Source organism: Lepus europaeus, chromosome 2 (assembly GCF_033115175.1).
Source record: "Lepus europaeus isolate LE1 chromosome 2, mLepTim1.pri, whole genome shotgun sequence".
In the NCBI taxonomy this organism is placed as follows: Eukaryota; Metazoa; Chordata; class Mammalia; order Lagomorpha; family Leporidae; genus Lepus; species Lepus europaeus.
This window is the reverse complement of record NC_084828.1, coordinates 172,728,875-172,748,254: the sequence shown is the minus strand read 5'-3', so window position 1 is coordinate 172,748,254 and position 19,380 is coordinate 172,728,875. Positions and strand designations below refer to the sequence as shown.

At 45.6% G+C, this 19,380-nt stretch overlaps 1 protein-coding gene across 1 annotated transcript in view; it reads right to left on the bottom strand.

Moving 5' to 3' along the window:
- The window catches only part of STAC (SH3 and cysteine rich domain), a 138,771-nt gene extending 119,701 nt beyond the window's left edge, over positions 1 to 19,070 (bottom strand). The window contains exon 1 of the mRNA XM_062179691.1: positions 18,975 to 19,070. Within this exon, the coding sequence (XP_062035675.1) occupies positions 18,975 to 19,070 (96 nt within the window). The remainder of the gene's footprint in view (positions 1 to 18,974) is intronic.
- Between the last annotated feature and the right edge of the window lie 310 nt (positions 19,071 to 19,380).

Genomic DNA, 19,380 nt, shown 5'->3' with positions numbered 1-19,380 from the left:
CATTGGCAGTGGGTGGTCCGGGCTCACTAAACCTGGAGGCATTGTCCAGGCTGGCTCCAGGTCTGCGTTTTGGCTTGTCTATGATTTCAGATTCCATTCCAAGAAACTTTCTGAAATCCCGTGATGTCTGTTGGTCAGTTTAGTTAAAAACTTTCTAAGCGTCCTGAGTAGGTTAGCCTGTAGCCATGGGTTTCTTATGAACCAAATTATGATAGGTTAAAGGATGGCCGTATTAGAAGACAAGATGACTAAGGAGCAAGGCTACTGGGCCACCTGCCCTCCTGCCGGCACAGCACTTTGAATCACCCAAGTGGAATCCTGCCAGCCCAATGCCTGCCTGCCTTCTAATTTTTTGGAGAGGGAGGTGTCTCTCAAAGATCCCAGGTTAACTTGATTTTTAAAAAAGTTTGTTAGAGACTGGCGCCACGGCTCAATAGGCTAATTCTCTGCCTGCAGTGTCGGCACACCGGGTTCTAGTCCCGGTCGGGGCGCCGGATTCTGTCCCAGTTGCTCCTCTTCCAGTCCAGCTCTCTGCTGTGGCCTGGGAGGGCAGTGGAGGATGGCCCAGGTCCTTGGGCCCTGCACCCGCATGAGAGACCAGGAGAAGTACTTGGCTCCTGGCTTGGGATCAGCACGGTGCGCCGGCTGCAGCACGCTGGCTGCAGCAGCCATTGGGGGGTGAACCAACGGCAAAAGGAAGACCTTTCTCTCTGCCTCTCTCTCTCACTGTCCACTCTGCCTGTCAAAAAAAAAAAAAAGTTTGTTAGAGAGAGAGAGAAAAAAGAGAGGTGGTGGTGGGGATTCCACCTACTGGTTCACTCCCCCCATGTCTGCAACCCAGGTCTCCCACATAGGTTGCAGGGACTGAACTATTTGAGCCAACCCCTGCTGCTTCCCAGGTTGCTCATTAGCAGGAAGCTGGCTGGGAAACAGAGCAGGGCTAGAACCCAGGCACTCCAGGATGGGATGCAGTGCCACCATCCAACCCCCTCTCCCACCTCCCGAGTAAACTTTCTGCTGTGACTCAGTGAGGGGCAGGCAGCCAGTTCCCATGGCCAGCAACCCTTACCTCCATATAACAGGGATCTACTAGCCGTTTTCCAATGCAGCACTTTTTCTGAAGCAAAAAAATTTGATAGCAATTGTGAGCATGGAAAGGGAAGGGGCACTCTGGCTTGAGCAGTGCAGGTAGGAGCACCGTGTCCAGGGAGCTATGGGTGCCCTTCCTAGATGCTCTGTGGGGTCCTTGTCCCCATCCCCACACGCTGTAGCTTGCAGATCTTCCTTCTGAGAACCGCCCTTAATGGAAGGGCACTGTCCCCACACTGCTTCCATCTCTGAGGCCAAAGCCTGACTGATACAACCGAAAAATTTCCCGTCTTGTTGCCTGAAGAGAAGGAAAACTCTATGGTGTGCTCTGAGTTCCAGGGCCCCACTGTGGACCAGGAACTGTGAGACTTCCATGATGCCACATCCTGGCCTTAAAAATACTAATTCGCTTTATTTATTTGAGAGACAGAAAGAGACATGTGGAGAGAGGTCTTCCATCTGCTGGTCCACTCCCCAAATGCCTGCACAGGCAGGGCTGGGCCAGGCTGAACCCAGCAGCTGGGCACTCGATCTGGGTCTCCCATGTAAGTGACAGGGACCCAAGTACTTGGGCCATCACTACTGCCTCCCGGAATGTACATTAGAAGGAAGCTGGACTAGAGAGTGGAGCTGGGACTCCATCTCAGGCTCTCCATTACAGGATGCTGTGTCCCAGGCAGCTTCTATGGGAACACCTGCCCAGTGACACTACATTCTTGTTTAGCCCTTCTCCTCTTAGGTTTCTCCAGAGAGCACACGCTTGCTGGATGCCATGCATCTCAACCTCAGGCTCTACTTTAGAGACCTGGACTTACAGTGAGGGCTAAGAGGCAGTGCTAAGAAACCTACAATTCACAGCTTATGCAAGGACAGCCACTGACACATTAGAAGCAGGATTCCTCAAAGTCAGACCTATAGGGGGTGAGTGTGATCGTTTCCCTCCCTTCCTTCTTCCTTCTTTATTGATGGTACTAGAATAGTTACATCATAAAGCTCATGAACTTGGAGGTGGCCTTTTATACTGAGTTCAAAGCTGCTGCTCTACTTAGGAACCTCCTTCTGTCTTGAAGCTGCTGCCTAGCATCTGGGCACCAGGTGCATGAGCTACAGAGCAAGGATCACATTGTCTGTGCAGCTGTCCAGCCAGGCTGTGGACAAACTTCTTGAGCCGGGAAGGGTCGTGGCATGAAGCTAGATGGCTTGGCAGTTTGCACTTGAATCCTGATATGCAAGTTTAAGATAACTCCCACTGTTAGCACTACCATTTATTACAAATTGAGTATCAGCTTTTTGGCTACCTGCTATATACAAAAGTCAGACTAGAAAGGAAATTGCCAAAATAATTCTACCCACAAGAACAAACAAGCAAATAGCATATGAAATGACTCATATTGCTTTCTCAGACAAGTTAATAAAATCTATGGAATTCTGGAGAACCAGGGCGATCTGGAAGGCAGATCTGTCACCATCACTAAAAATCTGTACCCTTGAGAGGCATCAGTGGGCTGAGCTGTCTGACATGAGGCCTTCTGGTTTTACATTGTGAACTTTTTGTAATCCCAGGAAGAAGCAGGGGCTGCATATTTGGAGTTCGTAAGCTGGATTTTTTTTTTTCCTTTTGCTTTTTTATTTTGCCTCATGCAACTTACTCATGGACCACATCTTTGATCGGATCACTTGCAAGATACCTGAGAAAGTGGAGTCCAATCTAGCAGTTACAAAGCACTAGGCAGATGCTGGCAACAATGAAAACTTGTATTTGGGAGTGTATAGTTTTTGCTTGTTGGAAGATCAAGTCCTTTGGGGTGATCACCAGCACACAGGCCAACACATTAAGTATACAGAAAAAATGTATTAATTCAACAAATGGATACCAGTAAATGCAGCTTAACCTATTTGCCTTTTAAACAAGAATTAAGAAATATCAAATCTATCTGAAATCTGTGATCTGACAAAACGTCTTAAATGAAGATCCAAGAACCAGGAAATATGAACAGAAAGTCTAATGAATACCAGGCTAATTACTAAACAATAAAAAAAAAAAAAACCCACTTCAAGGCAAAGCCCCTCTGCTGACTTCTCTGATAACCATTAAGTATCGACTTTACTTTAAGGAACAGGAGATTACAATGCCCTGGATGCTTTCTTTTCCAATATAAAAGCAAATCAGCAGGAGCAAGTTAGCAGCCTCAAAGTAGACTGGGAAGAGGGATGGTCTGAACGTGGGACAAGACAGGAAACCTTCAGAGGCAGACACCAGAACCGGGAGGGCATGGCTTCACCAAGTCACGAGTGCAAGAGAAATGCTTCTACCGGCAGAAAGCTCCAGGCTGGCATTCAAACCAGGGAGCCTGGGTAGTTCGGGAAAGGAAATTAGGAAAACAATAAAACTGCTGCACAATTTATAAATCATTTGCAACTCTGTTACTATATGTGAATAAAATTCCATCTGGCTTATTCTGTGTTTGCAAGCAAGGGAGTGGGAACTAGATTATGAAAGGATTTACAAGCCACCGTCTCAGCAGGAAGAGGCTTCAGCATCTTCGTGTCAGCTCTTTATCAGGAGCTGGGATCCTATGGCTCCCCTCCCCGAGCAGTCTGCCAGGTGAGGGCTCCCTCTAGTCCTTCTGAAGTAGGCAAGCATACAGGTTAAAATCAGTTAGGTTTGTGAGCTGGAAGACCACGTCTTCACCACGCCCCTGTGTGACCTCACGCCCTACCTGATACCTTCGCCACGCCCCCGTGTGACTTCATGCCCTACCTGGCCATACCTGAGCGCCCACCTGCCCACAAGCCACTCCCCTGTGAGAAATATATAAAAGGCAAGGAGCACCCCAAAGTCTCTCTGCCTCTGCTTTGCTGCCGGTGGTAAGCGGTGGATAGCAGCTCCAGGCACTGGCTGCACATGGCTTCTGGCCTGCTCTCTGCTTGGTATGGATGCTCCCCTAGTTTCCAGATTTTCCCTTCTCTGTAAACTGAACTAAAGCCCTCACTTTCCTGTGCACCTTTCGCACTAAATAAAAGCCTAAAATGTACCATGCTGCTTCGTTGATTTATGCCGATATTTAGAATTCTTCTCTAAATATTAGGCAAGAACCCTCGCGGGCTTATTAATATTGGGGATTTATTAATAAGCGTATGGTGATATCGTATGGCACCCCAAATTCTGGTAACCTATGTGGCAGCCCAGATGGCACTTCTGGGGAACTTTAAGGGCCACATTTCTGTATAGATTTTAGGGGGTCATTTCTGATATCACTTTGAGAGGGAAAATGCTAATTTCCCTCAAAATATGGAACTTTAAAAAATGTTTCTTTTCTTTTTAAAACTATTTATTTAAGAGACAGAGACAGAGAAGAAGAGACAGGGTGGGGGTGAGGGGTGGAGGTGGGGATGGAGGAGAGACATCTTTCACAGGCTGGTTCACTGTTCACTCCCCAGGTGGCTGCAACAGCCAGGGACCAGGCTGAAGCCAGAAGCCAGGAGCTCCATCCAAGTCTTTCACAGGGGTGGCAGGGGCCCTAGTACTTGGTCCCTCAACTGCTGCCTCCCCAGGTGCATTAGCAAGGAGATGGATGGGAAGTGGAGCAACCAGGACTTTAACCAGCACCCATGTAGGATTATACCGTCCCAAGTGGTGGCTAAACCTGCTATACCACAATGCTAGCTCCCCCCAAAGCAAATGTTCTAAAGAAAAATTAGTGGGGGGGCTGGCACGTAGTGTAGTAGGCTAAACTTCTATCTACACCACTGACTTCTCATTTGGGTGCTGGTTCATGTCCCAGCTGGTCCTTTTCCCGTCCAGCTCTCTGCTAGTGCACTGGGAAAGCAGTAGAAGATGGCCCAACTGCTTGGTCCCCTGCACCTGCGTGGGAGACCCAGAAAAAGCTCCTGGCTCCATGTTTTGGATCAGCCCAGCTCTGGCCATTGCAGCAACTTGGGGAGTGAACCAGCAGATGGAAGATCTTTCTCTGTGTCTCTCCCTCTGTCTGTAACTCTACCTCTCAAACAAATAAAAAAATAGAAAATTAGTAACTAATTTTGCATATTAATAATTATTGTACAAAATTACCCCTAGCATTTTTTCAACCATAAATCTGATTTACAAGATTCATTATATTTGTACCATCTGATTTTTATTGTTATGTTTTCAATGTTCAGTTATTTTTCCAAGGAATCACATCTAATATTTCTCAATAAAACTCTGTTTGATGAATAGAGATACAATTATGATTAACTCTTCCATGTAAACGGAAGTTGTGCATGTCCTGCTTGTTCAAACTTTGGTTCAATATCTGCTGAAAATGGAAGTAAAAGAAATCATGATATTCATTAAGTTTCAAGGTGGGGGCTTCCACTGTGCTTTCAGACTACGATTATTTGGGAGAGGAAGAAATGGACTTTAAAGTTGTGCCTTTAAAATGTTATTTATGGAGCAGGTTATGACACAGTGTTTAAGCTGGTTGGGACATCCCATCCTATACTGGAATGCCTGGGTTGGAGTCCTGCCTCCACTTCCCAAGCAGCTTCCTGTTAGTGTGCCTGGGAGGCAGCAGATGATGATCTAAGTGCTTGGGTTTCCTGTCACCCGCATGGGAAACCTGATCTTGGCCTGGCCCAGCCATAGTTGTTGCATGCACCTGGGGACTGAACCAGCAGGTGGAAAAATCTGTGTCTCTCTCCCTCACTCTCTGCCACTCTGCATTTCAAATAAGTAAATAAATAAATAAATTTAAAACATGATATATTTTTTGCTTATTTTTATTTAATTTAAAGGCAGAGAGAGAGAGAGAGCGAGCAAGAGAGAGAGATGACAGAGAGATCATCCATCCACGTCATTCTCGAAATGCTTACAATAGCTAGGGCTGAGTTTCCTACATGAGTGGTAGGGACCCAACCAGTTGAGCCATTACCCGCTATATTCCAGAGTGTGTTCCAGGAGTGAGCTGGAGTTAGGAGTTTCAGACCTGAAACCCAGGCCCTCTGTTATGGGATATAGATATCCTAGGCAGTGTCTTAACCATTGCACAAGAATGTCCACCACTGAACAACTTTAATCATTTAAATTTAACCAGTCATATGCAGCTACTGGCTACCATAGAGGATGGTACAGATCTAGCCCTAGGGCTCAGCCCTCTGGAGATGAGGTTAGCTTTCTGAAGTCACCTCCTGTCATTCTTCCTGTTGTTCGCTCAGTAACAGGCACCTGAGATTACTTTAGCATCTTTGAAAATGCGCGTTTTTGCCCCCGTTGAGCCCTTTCCTAGGCCTCTCTCCATTGTCCTCTTACCCCAGATCTTCACAGGGCTCCCGAGGCTCTGCACTTGGGCACCTGACTCAAAAGTCACCTTTTCCCAGAATCCTTTCTGCTCACACTTCCAGTTAGTTTGAGCTGCTGTGACAAGGATATCACACCCTGATTTCTCACAGTTCAAGAAGCTGGAAGCCTGAAGGGAGGCTTTCTTGGGGAGGGCCCTCCTCCACGTTCACAGACGGCTGCTTTCTTGCTGTCTGCTGCCATGGGGGAGACGGGCACAAGCTCTCTCCTATCTGTTCTTCTGAGCACCAATCCCGTCACGAGGCTTCTGCCTTCACAACCTCCTTATCTCCAAAGGTCCATATCCACAGCCCATCACATTGGAGATTAGGGTTCCAACATACGAATGTTGGATACAAACACAGGCCATAGCAGTCCATGTTCCACACAGGCACCATTCTTGTTTGTCACCTGTCTTCTCTACGTCCCCAGGAGCACAGGCACAGAGTAGATGGGAAATCCACTGGAGGGAGGGTTGAATTTCTCTGGGTGGCTTTGAACAAAGGGACAGAGGAGCAAGGAAGTTGAAGGTATTTACAAGGGAGTAACTGCAGTGATGGAAAAGGGAACCCAACGTGGCCGAGATGGAAAAGATGGTAAAGGTGGAAAGTGTATGGATTTGGTGGATGTTATGTGCTGGTGAGGCTGCAATACTATTGGAACAATAGTGCCACAGGGGAGCAGGTGGGAAGACATCAGGTTATTAGATGTGGCCACACAGGGAAAGCTTGAAAGGGAGATTTTGGAGTGGGTGCAGTACTTGCACAGACAGAGTCTTGGGAATGCTCACAAAAGTGGGTGGTTGCCATGCAAGAGGGTGCATGACGAGATTATTAGAGGGGAAAAGTGCAAGGATTGAAAATTGGGGCATTTGGAAGAGGCATCTACTGGGTGACAGCTGCCACGGATTATGACAGGAGTGGGGTTGGCCTCAATCAGGGTGATCCGGCCTCCACCACCACAGAGAAAGGAGAGTCACCTGGAGTTGGTAGGTGACTGCTAAAGACAATGGGTAGAGGAGGCTGGCAGCATGGCGTTGGTTTAGGGAGGAACGACGATCTGGAAACAGCAGGAAGGCCACTGCCCCAACTGCCAGGCTGGTGAAGGAGGAAAAAGCCACCAGCTTTCAAGGCCAGAGGGAAGGACCAGGAGTCAGAGAGAAGTGGAGGGCAGAGAGGATTTTGCGGAGCAGTGAACTCCAGCGGGCAGGGCAGGGAGGACTGAGCCTTGGCAGGCTGGGTTAGCAGACGAGCAGCTGTGCAGACCTGTGTGGAAGTGAACCTGTGAGGGAGGAAGGGCCCCGCTCTGGTGACTGAGCCATGGGGGAAAGGCGGGTGGTAGGGTTCTTCTCCCAGCTCTGCAAGCCACCTTGTTCTGATAAAACAGACAGCGTTTGATCTGGGGAGGGAATGTGGGGTCTTGTCAGGAACACACCGAACTCCTGGGCCTCTTTTCCTTCTCCCTGGTGCTCATCCAGAGTGCAAGGCAGCAGTGGCATTCCCGGGAGCTCAGGGCATCCTGGATACTTGCACTTCATTCATTTCCTTGTGTTTGACCTCAGTCCTTCAGACTGTGGCTACAGCCGCCCCTGATCCTGAAACATCTTTAGCCATAGTCACCATCAGGAAGAGGCAACAGGTATGGGAGGCGAGAGACGGCTCTGCCTCCTAGCAGCATCTCCTTGCTCAGGCCCTCGGCACCCAGGGTGACTGCTGGTCTCCTGGCTTGGGTAACTCCATAGATGAGCACACAGGAAGAACTGAGGTGACGTGTGAGTCAGGAGTGATGAGTTCAGGTTGGATTTACAATTTGTGTATCGAGGGTTTATGCAAAGGTTGAGTGAATATACTGACCCGGTACATCAGAAAACATCTCAGAAGAGAGATGTGTGGTTTGCATTCAGATCTGGGAGTCACAAGCAGTCTGTGAAGTAAGAGGAAGAGGCCAGAGGTAGTGCAGTGAAAACCCAGAGAGATGATGGAGACTGGGGGTGAGACGGCTCGGCGTATGCAGGATGGGTAGGGGAGGCAGAGGTGCCCAGCAGGACCACAGAAGACCTGCCATGGCAACAGCCGTGGGACCAAAGCACAGTGACAGATGTAAGGGGGGAGCAAGGGGTCCCTTCTCTTGGTAAGGTGGAGATGTGGGCACCACCGTGCAATCTAAGGGACTAATGTTACACAAAAACGAGAACTAGGGTGGGGTCTTGTGCAGAGGTGGACACCCCACATCCCATATTGGGGTACCTGGGCTTGAGTCCTGGATCTTCTTCCGATTCTGACTTCCCGGTAATGTACAACCTGGGAGGCAACTGATGGTGACTGAAAGACTTGGGTCCTTGCCACTCACCTGGGAGTGTGACCTAGATGGAGTTCCTGGCTCCTGGACTTATCCTGGCTCAGGTTTGGCACTGTGGGCTGTTGGGAGTGAATCAGAGGATGGGCGTTCTCTCTCTGACCATCTTTGTCTCTCTGTCTCTTTCTGCCTTTGAAATAAATACAAATATATAGCATTTAAAAATGAAAAACTACAGAAGGGGGTATCCACCAGAGGAACCCTCACAGGAAGCCAGCTGGAGAGAGCGAAGCTGGGGTGAGACTGAAGGAAGGTCTCAGAGGTATGTTAATGTAACTCAGCCAGAAATGTGAAGGTTTAAATGAAAGGCACTTTTTTTGGGTGGAAGAATGCAAAGTAATGAATCTGACGCAAGCCAACGTAGAAAAAAAAGAAGAGAATAAAAAATGAAAAAAAAAAATGTTTTCAGCTCTGTAAATTGTTCTACAGAAAATAACAGAAACTTCCATGGATATCTTCCCAAATAATTTTTTAAAACTTGTCATATCCTTAAAAGTAAAACTTGACCAAGAACATGAAGGTACTAGTTACAAAACAATGTCCTTTATGTATGTACATGTAAAAATTATAAAGCATGGGCAATCGAAATCTATAAGTTATAAAAAGAAAGTCCCCATGGCCATGTAGGACTTGTTCCAGGAATGTCAGAAGAGTTTAATAATAGGATATCTAATAATATAATCCATCAGATAAGGAGGCCAAAGGCCAAAAAAAAAAATCACATGATTGCTTCACTACTTGCCAAAAAGTCATTTGAAACAATTCCACATCCATTCTTGATGGAAATTTTTAGTAAGCTGGAAGCATTACCTATGTTTAACAGAAGAAAGCCTGTCTCAGTTGAATGGTGAACATGAGTGGGACGTCTGGAATTTGTGTAGAAAGGAGACTTAAGGAATGATTTGGTTGGAAGTGGATTTGTCTTGAAGTTGACTTTGCTGTGCACCACATGATTTTCCCGAGACTGCAAAGAGACTTGCAGTGGCTTCCCCAGTGGCTGGTGGTACACAGAAGAGCTAAAGACCACTCCAGTACCAACACTGCACAGTGACACCTGCAGCAAAACGGCAGTGCCATACAAAGCAGGTCAGCTACCAACCCGACGCCTCCACTAATACTTACTGTATTTGGGAGTTCAGTGTAATGACTCCCTGTTCCAACCCACCACATTCCGTATGCTGCCCCCAAAACAGAAATAGAGTGACAGGGCCACAACTGTTGTTGTAGATGTTAGGGTCATCAAGTATTAGTAGTTGCCTGCTGGCACTGTGATGAGCACTTAGCACACACTAAAAATACAACTCGGGCAAGGCTGCTGAGTGAACTATTACTCTTATTTTACAAAAAAGCACAGCCAAGCTCCAGGTAGGGAAGGGAGTGGTACAGTGGGCTTTGAATAGTCATGTCTGTTCTCTGAACCAGTAAGCAACTGTGTAATTTTTAAAATTTGATTACTTCTTAAAATATGTTTATCTTTGAGGTTCACAACATGAAGCTGTAGGACACATATAGACAGCACAACGGTTACAACAGTGAAGTAGGTTAGATTAGCATATTTATCATCTCACACAGTCACTTTTCTTGCGACAGTAGCAGCCAAAATCTAACAAAAATTCCAAATCCAATTCAATGTTATTAACTTTAAACCTCGTGTTTTGCATCAGATCTCAAGATCTGTCCATCCTAGGTATCTGCTATTATGCATCCTTTGACCTGCGTCTCCCTGTTCCCTGGGCTCACCCTGCCCACTGCCCCAGTGGTAGCCACCATTTGATACTCTGTTTCAGGTCCACCTATGCTGTGGCAAGTGGCAGATCTTCATTTTGTATTATTGGTTTTTTTAAAGATTTATTTTGTTTGTTTTAAGAGCTGAGTCACAAAGGGAGGCGGGAGAGAGAGAGAGAGAGGGAGAGAGGGGGAGAGAGAGAGAGATCTTCCATCCATTGGTTCACTCCCCAAATGGCCCAGTGGCGGGGTCTGGGGTAGGCCAAAGTCAGGAGCCTAGATTTCTACGCAGATCTCCCACATGGGTGGCAGGGAACCGACACTTGCGGATCTTCTGCTGCTTTGCCCAGGTACATTAGAAGGGAGCAGGAAGGGAAATGGAACAGCTGAGACTCCAGCAGGCGCTCATACAGGATGCCAAGTTGCAGGTGGAGGCTTTACCTGCTACGCTACAACGCTAGCCCCAAGATTTTCATTTCAGAAGCTGAATTTTCTAGTGAAGATTACACACACATACACATGTATGTATGTATTTCACATTTTATTCTTCCTTTTGTTTGATGATAGGGATATAGGTTGTTTCCGTATCTTGGCCTTTGTGAATAATGCTGCCATGAACATGGGAGTTCAAATATCTTCATGAGGTCGTGATTTAATCTTTTGTGTATACATCCAGAAGAGTGATTGCTGGGTTGTAGAGTAGTTTTTTTCTTAATTTCTTCAAGAATGTCCGTGCTGTTTTCCATAATGGCTATACCAGTCTTCATCCTGCCAACACAGTTGGTGGCGTGTTACATCTTGATTTTCCATTACAGCCATCCTTACAGGTGTTAGATGAGGGCTCAAAGTGGTTTTAATTGGCATTTCCCTGATGATTAGTGATGTTGAACACCTTTTCATATACCAATTGCTTTTTTTATGCCTTCTATGGTGTATTTGTTTACTAATAAATAAAAATAGAATCTAAGAGATTATAAAATTAATAGAAAACTGAACTTCCCATGTGCCACCTACCATAGTTAGAAAATACCAAGGAACTTCAATAGGTCATGGAAAATTGGATTACCTTTTAATTTCAACTTCCCAAAAATGATTAAAGACTCTCTCAGATAAAAGAGAAGGTCCACAAAGTCACTCCAAGTGCTTAGTGTTTGTGTTCTCCCAAAATTCATTTGTTGGAGCCCAATCCCTATGGGAGGTGAGTAGGTCATGCGCAGAGTGCTCATGAATGGGATTTGGCCCTTCCGAAGAGGCGCAGGGAGCTGCCGTGCCCCTGCACCAGGCAAAGAGACAGCTGGAAAGAACCGTCCATCAACCAGGAAGTGGGTCCTCACTGGACACCAGATCTGTTTGTGCTTTGATATTATCTTCCCCACCTCAAAAACCGTAGAAATACATTCTGTTGTTTACAAGTCACTCAGTGAATGGTATTTTATTATAGCAGCCTGAATGGAGTAGAACAACCAGGAAATAGCTAACAGATAACTGGACAGCAAATATTTGAAGAAAGTTCCCAAGCGTTTATGAGAAGCATAAAAGAAATTTCAGTAATGGAACACATATATTGCATTCTCAATGAAAAATTTCATGATTTAAAAGTTTTACTAAAATGATTTTAAAGGTCTCATGCAATCACTTTCACTTTCAAAATATTTTTATAACTTGATAGAAAAATGAAAAATGCAGATAAATAAACTCTCAAGAGAGTACTTTATTATGCAATTAAAATCTATTATAAAGCTCGAATAAGTAAGCATTTTAACAGCAATGCAAAAGTACATTCCAGTAATAAATGAAAAAATAAAATTTAAATCATTAGAATGTAACAGATGACTAAAAGAGAACCTAGTACATATTACCATTTATTACATAATAAGTGTAACATTTCAAATAAGTGAAAAAGGGAACATTATTCAACAAATGGTTTAAAAACACTGATTACTCACTTGGAAAAAAATTTATTTCTTTCATACTACATAATGACATAAATTCCAGATGGATTAAAGTGATAAAAATAAAAAGTGTATATTAAGAATCTAGAGAAAAACACAAGTTAATGTTTCTCTGCTATCTAAGTATAAATGAAGAAATCAAAGGTAAATAAATCTGACACTTTTAGCCCCATAAAAAAGAAATCTATGTTGAAATATAATAAACAAAATAAAAACGTATTGCAATCTTGGAAAATGCTTATAATGTCTATGAAATATCATTGGTTTAATGTTTAAAAGGATTTTAAAATAGAAAAATAGATGGATATTATTAAAATGGAGGACATAGATAATTTATAAAAGAAAACAAATTTAGAAAGAATTAAAGATAATTCTTCCTAGTGACTGAACGTAATCAAAATACTAATAAAATCCAATCCTTCCTTGTCCTTCAAATTTGTGAGTTTCAACGCCCATGATCCTACAGCTCAAGGACAGGTAACAACTAAAACAATGAGTAAAGGGCTTGATAGACATTTTCCTAAAGATATGCCGTGACTTATAAGTGCATGAAAAGATGCGCAACATCCCAGCCATTACAGAAAAACAAATAAATACCACAGTGAGATACTGTCTCCTACTAGGAACAATAAAACAGCTCCACAGAGTATGTGGAGCCACTGGAACCCTGGTGGGCATGTAAAATGGTATAGCCACTATGGAACATGGTGAGAAAACACCGCAGAATGAGCAGAGTGCATCACCCAGCCATTCCAGTTCTGGCTGTACATTCAAAAAAACGACAGCAGAATCTGAGCGGATGTTGAGTGCCCACTTGCATAGCAGCACTATTTGTAACAGCCAAAAGGTAGAAGCAAACTAAGTGTCCATCAACAAATGAACAGCTAAAGAACATGTGGTATAGACATACAATGGAATATTATTCAGCTTTAAAAACAACAGGATTCTGATACGTGCTGCAAAGAGAAAGAATTTTGAAGACATTCTGCGAGTGTAATATGTCAGTCACAAATGGACAGATTCCATAGGATTCCTCCTCTGCGAGGTATTTAGAGGACCCAGATTAATACGGACAAAGTGTGGAATGATGGTGACCAGGGACCGGGGAAAGTGGAGGATAGCAAATTAGTGTTGAAGGAGTACAGGGTTTCAGTGCAGGATGATCCAAGACTTCTGGAGGTGAACGGTGGTTAGGTTTGCAGAATGGCATGAATGTACTTAATGCCAAAGAACAGGACTTAAAATAGTCAAAATGACAAACTGTATGTTGTGAACATTTTATCAAGTGGAAAAACCAAACACCTTAGGGGGTTAAGTTTTGATGACTATATGCAGTGAGTTTTGGAAAAGAAAGAATGGACTAGAAACAAAATACCAACTCAGGTTGATGACAATGAAATCTTAGCTTAGACTTAAGATGGACAAATAAGTACAAATATCTAAATAAGTAAACACTTCCCTTGAAATTCATAATCATGGACATCCCTCTTCATAGATGCCTAGATGTGAAGCTCAATTTCCCATAAGAACGGATCTGGGAACCCCTACACTGAAATAGTAACACAGTTCTGATGTCTTGGGGTACTTGACAGACGCTCAGCCTGGCATTTCTGGCAAAAGTAAACATTCTAGAGTGGGATATGTTATTTGAAGACTGAATGTCATAAATATGTATTCTCTCCAAATGGACTGATAGAGTCAGTGCATTCCAGTCCAACCCCCAGCATGTAGTTTTGGTGGAAATTGATCACATGATTCTAAAATGCATGAGGATACGCAAAGAGCCAAAAATAATAAAAAATAATTTGAAAAAAGAAGAGCATAGCTTTAAGACATACTCAGATATCAAGACTTTCTAAATAAAACCATTACATTTAGCAAAGTCGTTTTGTTACAAGTGTAGATCAACAGAGCAGAATAGAAACTTCTACATTGTCAAGTTGATTAGTGCATTAGTGGTGGTATCAAAAAAGAATCTCGAGGGGTCTGGCGCTGTGGCATAGTGGGTAAAGCCACTGCCTGCAGTGCCATCATTCCATATGGGTGCCAGTTCAAGTCCCAGCTGTTTCACTTCCCATCCAGCTCTCTGTTTTGGCAGAGAAGCAGTAGAAGATGGCCCAAGTCCTTGGGGCCCTGCACCCACATGGGAGACCCAGAAGAAGTTCCTGGCTCCTGGTTTCAGATTGGTCCAGCTCTTGCTGTTGGAGCCATTTGGGGAATGAACTAGTGAATGGAAGACTTCTTTCTCTGTCTCTGCCTCTGCCTCTTTGTAACTCTGACTTTCAAATAAATAAATCAACTTTAAAAAAGAATAAAGTAAATGAATCTTGACCCCTATCTCACACTACCAAAATGGCAGCTCCACATGGATTGTAGCTGTACCTATGAGAGGTAAAATAATAACACTTGTGGGAAGTAATATGGGAGAATGCCTCCATAACTTTGAAAGTGGGATGCAAAAAACACAACTGTGGAGGTGATTAACAAATTCAAGCACAGTGAAGATTTCTGTCTTAAGAAGGAAAAAATGTAAGCCTTTTATCAGAGTAGCATCCCCATTCTAGAGATGAGAGACTGAGACTTGGAGCATCAGGCAACCTGCCCAGGGTCACATGGATGGCAAGTGACGAGAAGGGATCTGAATTCTTGTCTATTAGGCCTCAAAACCTGTAATTCCTCCAGATTGTGGAAATGTGGCCTTGGATTTTACAAGTGAAAGATAAGAATACTCATAGCAAACTCGAACACTCAAACCTGGCAAGCTTTCTAAATAGGAGGGAAGACATTCATTGGAGTAAGGGATAATGAAACATGAAATTCTTCTTTGTATTCAATGATCTCTGTCAAGTCCTTAGAAAATAGGCTGTGTTCTTTCTGGAATACTTAATGGAAAGATAGAACAGTGTGTTATGCCAGTGGCATTCAAACTTTTTAATTGAACTAATTTCAGGAAAAAGAAAAACCACAATTATGTTAAACCTTATCACTGCTGGTACTTATAGTAATTTTCTGAGGTAACTTCTGGGATATCCACTGGCTATCTTTGGAGGCCAATTTCAGAGGGAGACAGGGAAAAGGGGGAGATGGGGTGGGGAGAGAGAGGGAGAGAGAGATTGAGATTGAAATAATCTTTGATGGATATACACCCTTTTAAGGATCAGGTATAAGTTATGAATCCTTTCCCCCAGATGATGTACAACTTTAAATGCTAGCTCTGACTAGCATTGAAAGACTTCCAAAGAGTTTATTGACCCTCGATTAAAAAAATACAGAAAAAAAACCCTGGAACACGTACTAATGAGACCATAGTCATGTTTCTATGAAGAGCCCTTATCTTCTAGAGCTGTAACCTGAAATATTTAGGGATGAAATAATGATTTGATGCCTGGGATTTTCTTTAAAGTGATCCCGGGGAGGGTGTGGTGGCAGTAGTAAGTAAAACAATGCTGTCCATCAGTTGACAGTTCCTGAAGCTGGGGCATTAGGTCCACAAGAGTTCTCTACCCTGTTTACTTTTGTATGTAATGATGTTTTCTCTAATAAAACACTTATACAAAATAAAAGTCCATGATTTAAAAATGCCCACAGTAGATGATCTCTAATGGTTCCAATTTTAATGTTCTGTGATTTAGCATTTCAAAGAGTCTGCAAAGAATTCGGATCACTTATTCCTTTCTTATTGCAGCTTCTGGACTGGAGGGTGTGGTGTGGCCCCATTTCCCAGATGATTCTGTGATATTCCATTTAATTACTTCCATAAGTTTACTTTTAGAGGAAATCGTAGCAAAACCAAACACAAAGAAACTGGAAGAGTATCAGCCATGAATCATTTAGTATGTAATGTGGCTCACTGTATTTACAAAGGTTTCTGAAGATGAGACACAAACCATGTTGCAAATGACTTGCAAAATTCTTAGGACGCCAAGGGAAAAAGGGAGGAAGGAAGACTGTACCAGTGTGGAAGGCAGGTGCTGGGTGGTTGAGAGCCTGGGTTCCAGAACCAGCCTGCTTGCGTCCCTGTCCTGCCTGTGTCATTTAACTGGCTACAGTCTAGGGTAAGCTGCCTCGCCTTTCTGAGCTCCTATTACCCTAGCCAGAAAATACCACAACCAACATCTAAGGTGAAGGTTACAGTTGCACCTGACTTACAGATGCTCACTGTGGTTCTCCCAACTATGTAAACATAAGTGTGGAGGAAAACATACATAAGTTCTAGATCAAAACACTATCATTTTTTTCTTTGTCGTTGTCTGGACTTTTCAAATATCTACAAAGAGTGTTATCTACACAAGGAAAAATTTCTAAAGAAAGTAAGAAATTAAAAAACATTGAGAAAGTTTAATGCCCAGTAGGGTGTGAATGATGCCTGTCCCTTTAACTGGCAAATCATAATTAAATCACATTTATGTTTTGATATAGGTGTACAATGTGGATTGATTAAATAATTTGGGCTAATTAACATAGCCATCCCCTCACTTACTTGCCATTTTTTGTGGTGACACATTTGGAATTCACTCTCGGTTATTTTGAAGGGTATGTATTTGACAAACACGGCCATCTGTCCCGAGAGGAGGCTGGAATGATGACCACTCTATTGTTCACATTTCCTCACCTGGATCTTCGTAAACACCACCGAGCTTCAAAACATGGCCTTCCTCGCACAGAATAGAGCCTTCCTCTGCCCCTATTGCACACCACCCTGCACCTTCTTCCACACCAGCATGTAAGCGTCTCTTGAGAGGCATGGTCCCTCTGAGAATATCTTGAATGCTCAGCCAAGAAAAATTTACATCCAGGCGCACGATGATTTTGCATTCCATTTCCTGGGGCTCACGTGCCCCCCGTAGCTCATCTACTCTAATATCATCAAAGCCACGACAGCAAATTTAGGAATGTGTAAACTACAGAGCAGGTGTATAGACCACATGGAGAAAACACTGGCCTGCGCATATCCAACACCACAATTCGGATTAACTGGTGGCTCATTATGGGCATTACATAGGAGGCGTTTACTTTGCCAAATAATGTACATCAGGACATCTATAAATAGCAGACTCATACTGGGTGTCTGAACCATGCCGCTGCTACCCAAATGCTAAGCCCTTTTCAGAACACACCTACTGCTGGGCAACAGTCCTGGTTCAAAAAGTCTAACACCACTTTCACCCTTGAGTTCTTTGCAGATCACCTTTGCAATGACCGCTACAACTCACATCACTTCAGGGACTGACGGGTGCTCCATGGTAGAGACACTGAGACACCTAGAAACTTCCAGATGCAAGAAAGGGCGTGCACGTGTGGATGGTGCCACTGCTTTGGAGTGGATTCCATCTCCTTGCATCAGAAGGAAAAGGATACACACTGATGGATGGACACGGGGTCATCTCACCTGTTCCTCACAAGGATTCTGGAAGCTAGGGGCTTTTGTCCTCATTTGCGACTAAGTTTGGGGAAATCTGACATACACATGTCCTGGGGTCAGACAGCCAGTGATAACCAGAAAAAGAAGAAATTTTAAAAAATGCAATGCTCTCCGAGTCAGATTACTGTGGTTGAGTAACTTCAGGAGATATGCAGGGAACCAAGTCAGCATCACAGGGCCTCCCAGAGCCACCGAGGCCGCAGAGACCTGGAGACACCGGCTTGCCTTTCCTTGCCCCTAGTGACCTGCCCTCCACACTGCCATCCACCTTGCCTGTTCTGCTCCTTGGAGACTGCCTCACAGTCCAGAGCAACCTGTCCTCCCTCCACCAGGAGCCCCGCACTCCCGAGGCTGCCTGTAACCGGCCAGCTCCATCTTTCCACTCCAGGCTGAGTTGTCATTTGGCACCGCACCGCGAGCAGCCACATTTCACTTGATCCTCTTCCAAGATTTCCAAACATGTGCCTGGCCCCCAGCGAGCTTCAGAGGAAGCAGAATAGTGACAGAGAAGGGCTGCGGCAGGGTTGGTTTCGTGCGCATGTGTTAGCCTTAACTGCCATGCAAGGGTGAGTTCTTGGAGTCCTATCAACTTCCACAAGAGGAACATCAACTTTCTCGTGAACGCACTACTTCCTTCTGCCTAGTTGGTTTTTTTTTTAGAAACCAGCAGCAGCTAAAGTTAGGGATGAGTCCTGTTCCGAGCCCCTTGGGATTCCCACACCCTGGCTGGCCCAGTACCCTCGGCTGTCTCCATCCCTTAGCCTCCAGGAGCCGCCGCCTAATACCCACCTACACATGCTTTGGCTACAAGCAGGTTCAAAGCACAGAATCCCCGAAACCCCCAAGAAATGGATCTGTGCACCCGGAGTCAACGAGAGCTGCCGCCGCGTGTGCTGGGCTCCGGTCTGCGCGCGCCAGGAGGCTGGGGCCCCGGGGATGCGGTCCGGGGTGGTTCGCAGGGAGCCCTCAGGGGAGGGATGGTCCTGCAGCCCCGGCCCAACGAGGGACACGTCTGAGCCCGGACGCCCGCGCCGGGTCGGAGGAGGCAAAGGTGGCTGGGGAGAGGGAGAGGAGAGTGAGTTTGGGTTCTTTTCGGGGCAAGTGCGCGCGGTACCTTGGATTCCTGGCTGCTGGTGGACGCGGGAGAGGGCGGCTGCTGGGCGCTCGCCGGCTCCTTGGGCAGCCCGTCCACGCCGCTCGGAGGGATCATCGTGGCCGCGCGGGAACGGTGTTGGGCTCCCGGAGGAACAGCAGGCTCGCCCTCCTCGTGCGCACTGCCCGCCGCGCGCTCAGCCGCGGGTGCCGGGGACTCCCATCCTCGCCGAGGCGCCGGCGCGCCCTCCTCCGGCCGCGCCCCGGCCCAGGGCCCTGCTCCCGGGCTCCCCGCCGCGCCCGCGCCCACCTCGCCGGCCACCGCGCTCGGCCGCCACTGCCACCTGGGGCTCGCCCGCCCGGGAAGGGGGCGGCAGGGGGCGGCTCCGGGGCGGGGCCGAGCGGCCACCGCGGGAGTGGCGAGGGCA